Below are 16082 nucleotides of genomic sequence, written 5' to 3'. Positions count from 1 at the left end.
CTATTTCTTTATCTGTAAAAAGGGAGATAAAACTGTGATGAGAATTAAAGAGAATACTATCAAAGCACTTATCAGAATGTCTGTGAGATAGTAGGTGCTCAACAAATGTTCGCTAGTGCTATTTATATTATTATCACTGAGAGACTGACAAGGCTAGGCTTCCCCTGCAGTGGCCCCAGGGTCTGAATCCAGGCTCGGCAGCCTCAGGCCTGGGCATACCATGGCAGATTCCATCAACTGCTGCCTGTTATCTAATTGCAGATCAAGTCCTGCTACTACCTGCCTTGCTTTGTTACTTCCAAGAACGAGTGTCTCTGGACCGACATGCTCTCCAATTTCGGCTACCCTGGCTACCAGTCCAAACACTATGCCTGCATCCGGCAGAAGGGCGGCTACTGCAGCTGGTACCGAGGATGGGCCCCCCCGGACAAAAGCATCATCAATGCCACAGACCCCTGAACGCCAGACCCTGCCCCACCTCACTTCCCTCCCTTCCCGCTGAGCTTCCCTCGGACACTAACTCTTCCCAGATGATGACAATGAAATTAGTGCCTGTTTTCTTGCAAATTTAGCACTTGGAACACTTAAAGAAAGGTCTATGCTATCATATGGGGTTTACTGGGAACTATCCTCCTGGCCCCCCACCCTGCCCCTTCTTTTTGGTTTTGACATCACTCATTTCCACCTGGGAATTTCTGGTGCCATGCCAGAAAGAATGAGGAACCTATATTCCTCTTCTTCGTGATAATATAATCTCTATTTTTTTAGGAAAACAAAAATGAAAAACTACTCCAGTTGGGGATTGTAATTCCCACCCCTCTTGCTTCTTCCCCACCTCACCATCTCCCAGACCCTCTTCCCTTTGTCCTTCTCCTCCAATACATAAAGGACACAGACAAGGAAGTGGCTGAAAGGCCAACCATTTCAGGATCAGTCAAAGGCAGCAAGCAGATAGACTCGAGGTGTGTGAAAGATCTTACACACCAGGAGCTGCCACTGCATGTCCCAACCAGACTGTCTGTCTGTGTCTGCATGTAAGAGTGAGGGAGGGAAGGAAGGAACTACAAGAGAGTCGGAGATGACGCAGCACACACGCAGTTCCCCAGCCCAGTGATGCTTGCATTGACCAGATGTTCCTGAGTCTGGAGCAAGCACCCAGGCCAGAATAACAGAGCTTTCTTAGTTGGTGAAGACTTAAACATCTGCCTGAGGTCAGGAGGCAATTTGCCTGCCTTGTACAAAAGCTCAGGTGAAAGACTGAGATGAATGTCTTTCCTCTCCCTTCCTCCCACCAGATTTCCTCCTGGAAAACTCTTTGGTAGATTTGGCCGGGAGCTTGCTTTTATGTAAATTGGTGAAATACACACATCTTACACTACCCACAGATATAGCCAAGTAGATTTGGGTAGAGGATACTATTTCCAGAATAGTGTTTAGCTCACCTAGGGGGATATGTTTGTATACACATTTGCATATACCCACATGGGGACATAAGCTAATTTTTTTACAGGACACAGAATTCTGTTCAATGCTGTTAAATATGCCAATAGTTTAATCTCTTCTATTTTGTTGTCGTTGCTTGTTTGAAGAAAATCATGACATTCCAAGTTGACATTTTTTTTTTCATTTTAATTAAAATTTGAAATTCTGAACACCGTCAGCACCCTCTCTTCCCTATCACAGGTCATCTGACCCCTGTCCGTCTCCTTTTCTCTGCTTCATGTTTGGGGGCCTTCCTTTTAACTGCCTTCCTGGCTTGGCTCAGATGGCAGATGAGAGTGTAGTCATGGGCCTGGGCACAGGAGGGAGAGCTGCAGCGTCCTGCCTCGGCTGGAGGGACACCTCTCCTGGGTGTGGAGACAGCTTGGTCCCCTTTCCCTAGCTTCCCGGTGGGTGAATGCCACCTCCTGAGATCCTCACCTCTTGGAATTAAAATTGTTGGTCACTGGGGAAAGCCTGAGTTTGCAACCAGTTGTAGGGTTTCTGTTGTGTTTGTTTTTTTTTTTTTTAAATAAAACTATAATATAAATTCTCCTATTAAATAAAATTATTTTAAGTTTTAGTGTCAAAAGTGAGATGCTAAGACTAGGTGATAATGTATATTTTACGGGGGGGGGGGGTGGTAGGATGGTGACATTGAACATGATTGCTCTCTGTCTCTTTTTTCAGCTTATGGGTATTTATCTTCTATTAGTATTTGTATCTTCAGTTCATTCCACTTTAGGAAACAGAGCTGCCAATTGAAACAGGAGAAGAAAAAAAAAAAAAAAGCAGCAGACAACACATTGTAGTGTCTTGCACACACACAAGTGCCCAGGCAAGGTGCTTGGCAGAACCCCAGAGCAGGAAGACAGTACAGGCATCGGGTTTCCTTGGGATCAATTTCATTACCATGTACCTTTCCCTCTGCGGTCATGCCATTTGGCAGGGGGAGAATGGGAGGCTTGGCCTTCTCTGTGAGGCAGAGGCAGTGTGAACAGAAGAAGCTGAGGCCGGCAGGTCAGTGGTTTTGAAGGGATGAGCCCAGACTTGATGTTTTGGGATTGTCCTTATCTTCACCTCAAGGTCTCGCATGGTGGGACCCCTGACTAACCTACACAAGCTCCCTCCCACGAGGGGACATCAGTGTCTTCTCTGTGGGGCATCTGGCCATTCACACTCCCTGGGGTGGTCAGCCCCTCTCACACAAGGAGGAACTTGGGTGAAGGCTGAGCGTGAGGCACCTGACGTTTCCCTGCAGAGTCGATAAATTAGCAGAACCACAGCTCCATCTGTTAGGCTTTGGTGAGGAGGCCCTGGGCAAAGAAGGGTCTTTTGCAAAGCGATGTCAGACGGCGGTTTTGAGCTTTCTATAAGCTATAGCTTTTTTATTTCACCCGTTCACTTACTGTATAATTTAAAGTCATTTATGTAGCTGAGACACTTCTGTATTTCAATCATATCGTAAACATTTTATTTTGCTAAATCTTGTGTCATGTGTAGGCTGTAATATGTGTACATTGTGTTTAAGAGAAAAAAAATGAAACCCACATGCCGCCATTTTCCTGAATCAAATTCTACAGTGGAATGGAGAGGAAAATACTTCTAGGCAAGCAGCTAGACTGGTGAATTGGGGGAACTAGAAGGAACTAGTAACTGAGACTCCTCCAGCCTCCTCCCTATTGGAATCCCAATTGTTCCTGAAGTAGGAAAAATGTTTAAAGTACATTCATGTTCTCGTTCTGTGTCACCCGGCCCTGGGCAGTCTACCATTTACTTCACCCCAAGTCCTGTTGCCCATCCAATTGGGAAGCCATGATTTTTCTAAGAATCCAGGGCCATAGGAGATACAATTCCAAGTTCTCGCTGCCTCCTTTGGGTATCTCTTCTGCCTGCCAATCAAGGAAGCTCCACGCCCAGGCTCTCAGCTCTCAGGCCAGTGCTCTGCTCTGTCCAGGGTAGGTAACACCCAGAGACTCCTGTCTTTTACCCTCCCCTAGTTCCAGACCAGCCTCATGGTGGCAACATGGTTCTTGAACAACTAAAGAAACAAGACTTTTTGTAATAGCCCTGTCTAGGGGAAACTGTGGCCTGCAGGAGACACTACCCTTCCGTGCCCCAGACCTCTGTCTTGCACGTGACAGCTGACAGTCTGGCCTACCCCAAGATGGCTTCTGGCTACCTAAGGTAAACATGTCACTAGAGTATTTTTATCAGAGAGAAACATTATAAAAATCTGATGGCAAAAGCAAAACGAAATGGGGGAAAGTAGGGGAGGTGGATGTGATAACAACTTCCAAATTGACTCTTTGGAGGCAAGAGGAACGGAAGAACTTGGAAAATAGGTTTTGCTTTGGGGGTAGGGGCTTCTTAGATTCTCCCACAACCCGCCTTTCCCTTTAGCCAGTCTGCTGTCCTGAAACCCAGAAGTGATGGAGAGAAACCAACCAGAGATCTCGAACCCTGTCTAGAAGGAATGTATTTGTTGCTAAATTTTGTAGCACTGTTTACAGTTTTCCTCCATGTTATTTATGAATTTTATATTCCGTGAATGTATATTGTCTTGTAATGTTGCATAATGTTCACTTTTTATAGTGTGTCCTTTATTCTAAACAGTAAAGTGGTTTTATTTCTATCACACATCTGCTGTCTCTTGCCTTGTTGTGTTCTGACCGCCACGGGGAGTTATGTACATGCCAGCAGGCCTTGGAAGTCTGTCCCCAGCTCCAGGCCTGGACACGTCCCTCCCTCCATGCACTGCTACGGCCTGGCCCTACCCCGCTCCAGTCCTTTTCCCTTGCAGAAGGAATCTCAGGAGAGGTGCCCTGCCTTGACTTTGCTCCCTGATTCTATTGCTCGAGTCCTCCCTAGTTCTGCTGAATCTGGATCTATTAATACACCTGTACCTAATCACCTGTTGGTGGTACAAGTACCCCCAGACTGGAGTCCTCACTCAGCTCTCCTTGTTTTCTTCCTAAGAATCCCAACCTGGTGGAGGTGGGGAGGGGTGGACTGCAAACTGCAGTCCTTGATGTCAATTGCCTGCTTGAAATTCCAAGTATGGCTTGGCCTAGTTGGGAACACCAGGAACTCATGAGGTCTCACGACAGCTGGCGACCTTTTCCCAGAGCTTATAACAACCTCCTTTCAGAGTTTACAGCAGGGCCTGTCACTGTCAATGGGCTGGGCTGGCTGCAGACCCCTCGCCCGACTTTCAAACCGCCACTGACAATGTTCCAGGTTTTCACCCTTGTTTTAAAGCTACTCCTACCATAGGCCAGGTACGGCACTTTATATACAGGATCTCATGAAATCCCGACTACTCAATGAGGTTGCTCCACAATCAACCATGGTTTTTACCTGAAGAAGTTGGGGCTCACAGAGATAAAGTCATTTTCCTGAGACCCAATGTATAGACAGAACTGGGATTCAAATTCAGGCTGGTTTGATAATGACCTCTGAATCTTCCCCACTGCAAGGATGCATACAATAAGGAAAATCCAGGGTTTCGGGTTATGCTGGGTTTCACATGTGCCCTTCTTATCTCAGCCAGCATGTTCTGGATTCTGTGACTCTTGCCCGATCAGATATAGGGGCAAGATCATCAACAGAAAATTCTGCTTGGTTAGAGTGATTCCTCCTGCAATCTGCAGTCCTAACCATCAGTGTCTTCAAACAAGACTGTCTAGCCAGCAGCCTGAGCTTGGACTCTACAAACAGCCACAGTAAGTCCCCAGCTGGGACTATGGGATACCCTATTCATTATTCTGTTCCCAAAGACTCATTCCTTGCAAGGCCAAGCGCAGGGTCACGGCCTTGAATTCCTTTGACCAGTTTAAGAAGACCACCAACTATGCAAGCAGACATGTTTGCAGGCTCTTTCCTGCTGCTCAGACCTCCTCCCCACAACACTTTCTGGCTTCAGGTGGAGAATCCTTCACCTCATTCAAAAAGACATTCACCTCTTCCACCCAGGTATCCTCCAAATGGGAGGCTGTATCACATACTCTGAGCTAAGCCCTAAATGCTTCCCAGAGGAGAGCTCAGGTGCATTCACAAATTGGAAAGTGAAGAGGACATATAAGGACACTGCCCTTCAACCACCAATGCAAATAAAATATTAATATTACTGCTTTTTATTAAAATATGAGTTGAAATCAGGTTCCACAAAAGGCTCAAGTAAAACAACATCTCACCTTGAAAACACCTTTTACCTTTATAACCAGCCTCTGGCTCCAACATGCCCCCAGAACTTGTCCCCTGATTTGCTGAAAATCTCCAAGGTCCAAGGAATGTGGTACACCTTTGTCATTTGCCCTACTGCCCGAACTTCACCTGGAGAGATGATTTCCCTTAGGAAATCCAGGCACTCCCACAGGACACTGTGACTCCGCCTTAGAGTCTGCGTGGTCAGTGTACAACCCCTACAGTCCACCTCCTTCATCCAAAGGGACTGAGGACAAGACATCTGTATTCACTCCACATCACGCACAGAAACAGAGTAAAAAAGGGCACTCACCATTGGCTTATGGTTGGGGAAAAATGTTTGCTCCACAAGCGGGAACTTCTCAGGACCCAGGGAATGGAAGATCTTAATGAGCTGAGAGAACTAGGATAGAAGAGGAGAGAATGTTGATCAACCATTGTTACCCAGTAGGGCAAAACCTCCCACTTGATCTGAGGCCTCAAGCATCGACTGTTCTGAGCTAAGCTTCAGTAGGTGCTCCCTGCCTATAGGATAAAGACCAGATTCCTTGGCTGGACATTCATCCTCTCCATCATCCAGCCATGTTAACCCCTCCATTTCTGCCCAAGACCTAGTAAGTAGGCAGCACACTGGGTTCAGTTCAACCATATTTAATGAGCACTTACTACAGCCTCAGCATTTCACATAAGGTCCTTCTCCACCTGCTGATGTTCATGCCCTGCTCCTTGCTTGCAATGTCTTCTTTCTAGAGAGGCAGCTTTGCATGGTAATTAATGGTGTTAGATGTGGATCCAGCCTCCCTGGGTTCTAATTCTTGCTTTGCCACTTACTAGCTGTATAACCTGGGAAGTCAATTCAGGTTTCTGAGCTTTGGTTTCTTCACTTGTAAACTGGAGATCCAACCTCATGGGATTGTTGTAAGGATACAGTGTGCCAAAGGCAGTGCTTTGTTCACAGCAATGTTAAAATGCTAGGTGTTATTATTAATAAATATTTTCTCTGCTGTTGCAACCCCTCTCATTTCCAACAGCTCAAGCCACATTCCTTCCCACTGCTCTCTCCTCCTGCTTCAACACTTACTTGCTTTGCCAGATATTAGCTATTGCCTCCAGAGCTCGAAGGTGAGCTCTATCACTATGCTTTATTATCAGAGCAACAAGTTGAACATGGGGGGCAAGGGCTGAGGGAAGACAGGCTGCAGGTGCATGGCTGTGATACTAATGTCTTGCTGGAGGGAAGCATAGTGGGTGATGGGACCTGGAAGCGGGAGAGAGTAGGGAGTCAGGATGATTCCCTGGAGCAGACGACATAAGAGAAGGAGAAAGGGCCCTCCAGGTATGCACTGAGACTAGTGTGTGCTGGAGACCCTCTGCAGCTGCCATGCTGTGGTGTCAGTTGCAGGTGATGATGAGAGAGACGAGGTCAAAGCGTGATCCATCACGGACCACCAGCCTTAAAGGCCTGACCAGAAAGCTTAGAATTCACCCAGAAGGTGAAGGAGAGCTGCTGGTGGATATAAGCAGAGAAGAGCAAATCAGATTCTGAACAAGGTAAAGGAATCAACTGGAATTTGTGGTCCCATGTGGATGCCCAGTGGCTAAAGGAGTGGCCAAGCTGACTTGGAGGTCACTCAATACTAAGAGCCTGGACACTGAAAACAGAGTAACTAGGAACTTTCTGCATCCGCCCAGGACTGGTTTGCAAACCCTTGTGGGGTGGCCTTCAGATGCAGCACAATGGGGGGTCAACTTGGAAGGTTTAGGAGAACTCAGAAATATGGAAAATGATACGTGTGTGTGGGGTCCCCCATTTTGCAGACAAGGAAATTGGAGTCCAGAAAGGGAGAGTGATTCCACAGGTAAGCACATGAGTTTTGAAGAGGCCTAGCTCTACCACTTACTACTAGCTATGTAAGCCTCAGTTTCCTCATCTGTAAGATAGAGATATTAGCACTCCTACTCATAAGGGTGCTGAGAATTAAACACAATATGCATGTTAAGGGCTCAGGATAGTGCACAGTTAGTTCTGCTGAATGGTGGTTGCTACTATCGTGGTAACTGCAGAAAAAGGTGGGGAAGGGCTAACACCATCTAGGACCCTTTCCTAACAGTGGGACTTGAAAATCTTGGATGCCATTGGCCAAAAAGCCCAGTTAGGGCAGAATGAGAAGGAGACCGGGGCCATGACAATAGTGGTAAAGTCTACCCATACCTATTAAATTAATGCATGTAGCCATTCAGTAAGTACTGAGTGTCCCAACTCTACATGGAACTTGTTTCAAGTACCGAAGGCAGTGATAATTTTTACCATTTATTGAGTGTGTACTTTGTGCCAGCCACATTCTAAGCACTTTCATCTATTAAATCATAACCCTACCAGGAAGGCTCTATTACTATCACCACTTTCTAAATAAGGAAGCTAAGTTCAGAGAGGTTAAGGGGGTTGCTCAAGGTAGCACAGCTCATAAGTGGAGAAGCCTGGACCTAGGAATCTGGCTTCAGAGCTCACACTCTCAACTACAACCCTACACCACCGGGTGGTCACACAGAGAGATAGCAAAACACCACAGACCAGACAGCTATGAGCTTCACAGAGCACAATCTACATACCCCCCAGCTTCCACATTACCCATCCTCTTTCCATCCTTGATCTTCCCCCTTGTCACTGATCACAGGACATATTGCATATGTATTAAAGCACCACACATGCCCCTGCTCACTAGAATGTAAGATCTACGGGGCAGGGATTTTGGTCTGAGCTGTTCACTGCTATGTTTCTAGGACTTAGGACAGTACCGGAAACACAGTAAGTGCCCAAGAAGTATTTGTTGCGTGAATGAATAACTTCTAATCATAGAGACGGACAATGTACAAACGAATGGATGAATTTATCATTCTAGGTGGAGATAAGTATCTAGGAAAAAAATAAAGCAGGGTAAGGGATTTGAGAGTACTTGAGCAAGTGGAGGAGTGGTATTTTTTTTTTTTCTCTCTTTTGAGACAGAGTCTTGCTCTGTCTCCAGGCTGGAGTGCAGTGGCCGATCTGGGCTCTCTGCAACCTTCACCTCCCAAGTTCAAGTGATTCTCCTGCCTCAGCCTCCCAAGTAGCTGGGACTACAGGCATGCGCCACCACACCCAGCTGATTTTTATGTTTTTAGTAGAGATGGTGTCTCATCATGTTGGCCAGCATGGTCTCGATCTCTTGACTGCGTGATCCACCTGCCTCGGCCTCCCAAAGTGTTGGGATTACACACGTGAGCTATCATGCTGGGCTGAGGAGTAGTGTTTTAAGAGGTCTTTCTTATAGGTAACATTTGGATGGAAACTCAAATAAATGAAATGAATGACTGAAACTAAGGAATAAAAGAAGAGAAATTAAATGTTGGGTGTTGGGGATAGATGGCTCAAGTTTTGGCCTCACCACTCACTGAGCAAGTTCCTTAACTGGCCTGAAGCTGAGCCTCTGTCTCTGTAAAACGAAGGGGTGACACTCACTTCACATGCGAATGACAGTATGAGTGCCAGGTAGCATAGTTTTCTGGGACATAGTAAGCGCTCAATAAATGGGGTCTGCTGTTAACAACAATAATGATAGAATGTTCATAAAACAATATGGCACATCTTTATGACTAATGTTATAATGTAACACTATATCATAATATGTTGTTATATAACAACATGTTTTGTTATATATTAATAGTATATATTGTATCACTGTATTATATTACAAAGATCAATTATTATTACATATATGTAATATATCATATGTTACATGTAACGTATAATATATATGTATATATTAATATATACATATTTATTTATTATAAAGTTTTTTTTTGAGATGGAGTTTCGCTATTGTTGCCCAGGCTGGAATGCAACGGCACGATCTCGGCTCACTACAACCTCTGCCTCCTGGGGTCAAGGGATTCTCCTGCCTCAGCCTCCCAAGTAGCTGGGATTACAGTGGGATTACAGGGATGCGCCACCACGCCTGGCTAATTTTGTATTTTTAGCAGAGATGGGGTTTCTCCATGTCAGTCAGGCTGGTCTCCAACTACCAACCTCAGGTGATCCGCCTGCCTTGGCCTCCCAGTGTGCTGGGATTACAGGCATGAGCCACCGTGCCCGGTGTATAAATATTTATCATAATAATATATAAAATATAACATTAATATAACTGTTAGGCAACAATTCCAATAAGAGCCCTAGGATCCAAGTTCAGTTCAGTTGCTTAAATAAGAATTTTTACTACTGAGGCCTCCGTGCTAGGGAGTGGGCTTGTCGCAGAGTGGGAGGCTAGCCACCGCCTCCCAGATCCCTCCAGGTCAGCCTGCCCTGTCACCTACCACCCAGGGCTTGCTGCAGAAGTTGTAGACAGAGTAGAGAGAGTTGACAGCAGGCAGCCCTCCATACTGCAGGCCGATGACCAGGCTGCGGTAATCTTCCCCCAGGGCCATGCTGTAGGCGTGCTGGCGGACCAGGATGAAGTCTGGCTTGAAGGATCTGCTGAGAGAGCCAAGAGCCGTGTTACCACACTGGGGCATTGATGAAACACCAGGGCGTCCGGCCACAGCTTGCTGGGGATGATAGTACTGACTGCAGGCCGGCAGCTTAGTTCAGAATGGGGAGAGGGCAGGGGATGAGGGCGGTTAGGTGCAAAGGCACAGCTACTCCACCATCAAGTCAAAGGGCTGGAAGCACTATATACGTTCTCTCTCTCTCTCTCTCTCTCTCTCTCTCTCTCTCTCAAAGGCTCTTTCCTAAATTCCCTACATTGAATATGTATTTCACTTGCAACCAGAAAAAAATATATCAAATAACTCAGTGAATCAACTGAGATTCTGCAAGGTACCACGCACTCTACTGAATGTATGTATTATCTATGGTGAGGACAACTGCCCTAGGAGGTGAGTGTTGTCATCAACTCCCATTTCACAAACGAGCACCCTGAGCCTCAGGAAGACTAAGTCACTGGTTCAAAAAGATACGCTGCAGAGAGGCAGTAGGGCCGGGTCTGTGTAGCCTCACAGCTCCAGCTCTTGTTCCTGCAGATCTCAAATCAACCAACACGTCTTGTTTTTTTTGTTCCAGTAGCCACCTCTGGAAAGCAGCAAGAGTATGGATTTGATGGCCAAGTCCATGCCAGGCTATTTGCTAGGTCTCTCTACAGATAGGATCCTGATGAGTGCTCACAAACAGACTTGGGTAAAGGTCTGGACCATCTCCCTATTTTATAGATGGAAACACTGCAGCCCAGGGAAATTATGAACTTTTTGAATCACAAAGCTCAGGAGCAGGAGAGCCACATGTGAACTCAGGTCATCTGGCTCCAAGTCCACATGCTTTTGACTCCATCACAGGGCCCCAGGAGGATTCACACATTGTTTGATTCATACCGCCAAAGATCAAACTATTTTTGGATTCCTTACTTTTAAATCACACACAAAAAATCAGTCTCACTGTAGAAATGATGCTGACATTCAAAAGGGTATGACAGTATACGAATACTGTGGTTAGGGTTAGGGTTAGAATCTTGGAATTACAGCAACAGAGTGATGGAAGAAGGAATGAAGGGAGACTGTGGGTGTGTCTCTGACAGGCAATAAGGTGCACTTACTGCTTTCTATTTTGCAGAGACAGGGTCTGGCTATGTTGCCCAGGCTGGGGCAATAGGGAGCACTTGTAACCATTTGCTACTTTTATCTGATTTTAAAAGTAATACACACTCCTTGTGCATAACAAAATAAAAATTCCTTGGCATGTACAAAGAAGTAAACAAAGTACCCACAATTTTACAATGCAGAGGAAACTCCTAACAACCTTTGTATACACATTTTTGATCCAATGATCAATTTCAATGTATATAGTATGCATTCACATTCATAATTGCTCCATACTTTCTATTAGTTTATTTTAATGTTTTCCACATAATAGTATAAATATTTTTCTCTACTACCAAAAATATCTTCCAAAATATAATTTTTAATTTCTACACAATAGTTCACTGAATGATATATCATAATTAAGTCAACCAATCATTTACTATTATCACATAGGCTATTTCCAATATGTTACATACAAATCAGTGCCATTATTTTAAATTATTTTCATAAGATAGATCCTAAGAAGTGGGATTAATGGATTAAAGAGTATAAGCTTTTTGTAAGATACCCCAAAAAAGTCCCCTTTTTAAGGTGCATCTCACAAATTGTTTTTGAGTGTCCATCTCATTACAGCCTCACCAGCACTGCAGTTTTTGAAAAATACTGTTTTTCAATTTGACAACAGAATTCCCCCTCGAAAGACACCCTGTATCCTGCTATTGTTTGAGTTTGCATTTCTCCGATTCTAGTGAAATTAAACACTTTTTATTAACCATCTGCATTTTCTTTTCTGTAAAAGTCTGTTCACATCCTTTTCCATTCAAAACAAAATAGGGCCTCTGGTTTCCTACTGAGGTGAGTTCTCTGTATTAAGGATACTGCCCTTTATCCAACATGTGTGGCAATGTTTTTACTAGATGCTTGTCTATTTTTTTTTTTTTAAATGGATGTGCATCTTTAAAAACAACACATAAATACATTGTCCATGACCCCGGTTCTGACAATGAGACTTCCACTCCGCCCTGGCAGCGTGGGTTCCATCACAGACAGCAGTGGCAGCGAAGGATAAGACATCCTTCTCCATGAGGAAATAATGAAAGGTCTCTTGCCTCCTATTTTTTCCCCCGTTGCTGAGAATTCATAAGAGAGACATGGGAAAAACAAAGAATACCAAACCTGGCTATCTAGAAAAGGAGGATGTCCTTCCAAGATGACCTTCCAAGAGGAGAATCCCATGACTTGTTTTGGGATGCTCGACTCTGGCTCCAGGTATTATGGTGCTCTCTCTCTCCAGGGCTTCCAAAACTCACCTCTAAATCAGAACCTTTCTGATTCCTCAAAATAAAAGTAGCAGGCAGCTCCTCGTTGTCTTTACAGATTTGGAAATCTACCTCAAGACCCCATATTCAAAGTGCTCTTGCAAAATTATACATCACTCCTGTTTTAAACCCTCAAAAGGCTTCTCTCTTTCTGACAAGAGATCATTAGCGCCTTATCATGGCTACAGGGTTCCACATGGGTTGGCCCCTGCCTGCCACTCCATCCTCATTTTCTTCTCTTTTTAAAAAGTTATTATTTTTTGAGACAGGGTCTCACTCTGTTGCCCAGGCTGCAGTGCAGTGGCGTCATCACACTCACTGCAGCCTCAAACTCCTGGGCTCAAGCAATCCTCCCATGTCAGCCTCCCAAGTAGCTAGGACTACAGGTGCGCACCACCACATCCAGCTAATTTTTTTTTTTTTTTTTTTGTAGAGATGAGATTTTGCTGTTACCCAGACTGGTCTTGAACTTCTGAACTTAAGTGATCCTCCTGCCTCAGGTTCCCAAAGTGTTGGAATTACAGGCATGAACCACCCTGCCCAGGCTTCCATCTTCATTTTCTATCTTTCTCCCCTCCCTCACTGCCACGCAAGCCACACTGACCACCTTCCCTTCCTTCAATTCCCTGGATGCTCTTCTCCCACACTGTGTGTAGGTGCCTTGTCCTCAAAGCCATCGTTCTATCTACTCTATCAAAATTTGCCCCAACCCTCATTTTGCCCTATTTTCTTTATTCATGGCTCTGTGACAATTTTATTTCTCCTGTTTGTTTGATTAGTTGCTTAACTGTCTAGTTCTCTTCTCTAAAGATGTCAGCTCAATGGGAACAGAGGACTTGACTGTCTTGAACAAAATAGGCCTTAAAACTGTTTTTAAATGAATGATTGCATTAATAGATGCATATATAAACACATGAATAAATGAATGAACATGATGTGAAATGGCCACTGGAAAGGTGAGGGATCACTTTCCCTGTGGTCCTAGAGAAAAAAACTAGACTGATAGACAAAGTAGCCAGGAGACAGCGAGTTGCCCCTTATAGGGCTGCCTTACAAGGTAACAAGTAACACTACGAAGAAATTCATAACCACAGGGAATTCAAGTTGGCTGCCATGACCTCTTAAGAGTATCAGATCTAACATGTGAAAAATAACCACTTCCCATGCACAATATATCAGGTCAAACCAGGCATGTGTTATAGTTTGAATTCTGCCATTCACTGCTACAGAAGGCACAGAGTCCTTCTTGAAAGTCTAGGGTATGATGGATTTACAACGCCCATAGAGAAATTACTGACTTGATCTGGGCAACCTGTGGCATTCAGTTCCTCCCTCTGTACCCAGCACCCCAGGTTCTCCATCTGGCCAGGGGGTGGCCAAGTCCTGCAGTCACCCCAATATTTAAGGTTGTGACGTCCAGTAGTTACCAAACCCTGACAGTGGGCCAAGCACTCTGGCAAAGGTTGGAGATCCCAAGATGACAGGGATGATTCCTGCTTTTAAGAAACTCACAACCCAACAGGAGTTGGGTGCAACATGCCCTAAGCACTTTTTTTTTTTTTTTTTTTTTGAGAGACAGAGTCTGGCTCTGTTGCCCAGGCTGGCGTGCAATGGTGCGATCTTGGCTCACTGCAGTCTCCGCCTCCTGGGTTCAGGCAATTCTCCCGTCTCAACCTCTGGAGTAGCTGGGATTACAGGCACGTGCACCCGCACCCGGCTAATTTTTGTACTTTCAGGAGAGACAGGGTTTTGCCATTTTGACCAGGCTAGTTTCAAACTCCTGACCTCAGGTGATCCGCCTGCCTCAGCCTCCCAAAGTGCTGGGATTACAGACGTGAGCCACTATGTCCGGCCAGCATTTGTTAAATTAACAAAGGAGGGAGTGAGTGGGTGAGTGGGTGAGTGAGCGAGTGAGTGAAATAACTGAGGCATGTACAAGGGGCAAAGGTGGCCCAAAGGATGGATTCAACTCTGTTAAGGGATGAGTGTGAGCAAGTGTGTGCTGGAAGGCTTGGTCTTAAAAGCCGAGGTTTGTCAAGTGGGTTGGGCTTGGAGAGTATTTCAGGCAGGGGGAAGACACCTGTGACTGAATGAATGTGCCCTCGTGGTTGGGGGTGTAGTGGACTGTGCTGGTTTTATCTGCTCTGTACCCCTCCTTTTTCTAGAAACAGAGCCCATGGGGAAATCCTCTCTGATCAGAGAACCACATTTTCCTGGGCTGTAACTGGTCTAAGGATGGAACCCCTGATGTAAAATGGGCCTGTGAGAACATTCTCAGGCGTGTTGTATCTGAGCTACGGAAGACAGGAGTGGCCAGCGACACTGAAGTAATGTAAGCTGGGCTGATGGGAGACCATTTTCTGTTACATGAAGAAATCCCATTTGTAGTAGAAGTGCCAGCTGGGAACAGAGGTAAGGAGGGAGGCAAGACACTTGTCAATATTAGATGAGCCAGCCAAATGCAGTGGCTCTGGCTTGTAATCCCAGCATTTTGGGAGGCCAAGGCAGGCGGATCACTTGAGGCCAGGAGTTTGAGACCAGCCTGGCCAATGTGGCAAAAACCCATCTCTACAAAAAATATATTTAAAAAAATTAGCTGGGTATAGTGGCGCACACCTGCAACCCCAGCTACCTGGGAGGCTGGGGCACAAGAACTGCTTGAACCAGGGAGGCAGAGGTTGCAGTGAGCTGAGATCATGCCACTACACTACAACCTGAGCGGCAGAGGGAGAATCTGTCTCAAAAAAAAAAAAAAAAGAAAGAAAGAAAAAGAAAAAAAAGAAAAGAAATCCCCCAACCCTTTAAGCCCCTTCCTTCTCTTCCTGCCGTGGAGTCCCACTGAGCCCATGACCTGGGTCTCTCGTGCCTGGGTAAGGTCTCCTTTAATCTCACACAAACTGGCACATCCTGGCCACAAGCTGTAGCTGGGTTTTCTTGTTATATAACCTTTAACCTTAATATGAGCTATAATATTTGGGTTCCTGATCCCAAGTCTTTCTCAGAAGTGGCTGTTGACGCTTGAGAGGAAATCAAGGACAAGAAATAATTAAGGGTAACGATGGGACAGGTGACGCGTCACTGGGGGATTACTGAATGCTTCCGGCAGCGTCAAAAAGCTGGAGGCCAGAGGTGAAGTGACTCTTAACCATTGGAGAAGTGTAATAATTCCCCCAAATATGCTGAGGCCTGTGGTGGCAAGAACAGCTCTTGGCTGGGCTTTGCCTGAGACCTAAGTTAATGAGCAGAAGCCTCATTATTCTCAGTCACTTGACCACTATTTCGTAACTGTCCCCTGGTCCCCAAGAGCCAGGTTGGCAAAGGGTGATGTTCATGCTGATTTTGTTCACATGCTGAGACCCATCACACCCAGAGTTGATTCCAGCCAGGCCTGGGAAGGCTCCAGACTTTCTGACGTCCATGTCAACTGGCAGAGAGACTTCACGTTTTCTCTTAACTGTCTCCACACTCTCCCTA

At 45.4% G+C, this 16082-nt stretch overlaps 2 protein-coding genes across 4 annotated transcripts in view; one reads left to right on the top strand and one right to left on the bottom strand.

Moving 5' to 3' along the window:
- The window catches only part of TIMP3 (TIMP metallopeptidase inhibitor 3), a 61837-nt gene extending 57716 nt beyond the window's left edge, over nt 1–4121 (top strand). For all 3 annotated transcript variants that reach the window (XM_011978986.1, XM_011978987.1, XM_011978989.1), the window contains one exon: nt 262–4121. In XM_011978986.1, coding sequence (XP_011834376.1) covers nt 262–459 — 198 coding nt within the window. In that variant the 3' untranslated portion in view covers nt 460–4121. The remainder of the gene's footprint in view (nt 1–261) is intronic.
- The window catches only part of SYN3 (synapsin III), a 613179-nt gene that overhangs the window by 386337 nt on the left and 210760 nt on the right, over nt 1–16082 (bottom strand). The window contains exons 5-6 of the mRNA XM_011978990.1: nt 10033–10192; nt 5999–6088 (exon numbers count right to left, since the gene is read on the bottom strand). Coding sequence (XP_011834380.1) covers nt 5999–6088; nt 10033–10192 — 250 coding nt within the window. The remainder of the gene's footprint in view (nt 1–5998; nt 6089–10032; nt 10193–16082) is intronic.

Source organism: Mandrillus leucophaeus, unplaced genomic scaffold (genome assembly GCF_000951045.1).
Source record: "Mandrillus leucophaeus isolate KB7577 unplaced genomic scaffold, Mleu.le_1.0 Scaffold2, whole genome shotgun sequence".
Classification (NCBI taxonomy): domain Eukaryota; kingdom Metazoa; phylum Chordata; class Mammalia; order Primates; family Cercopithecidae; genus Mandrillus; species Mandrillus leucophaeus.
The sequence above is the reverse complement of the archived record's forward strand: the minus strand, read 5'-3'. Positions and strand labels throughout refer to the sequence as shown.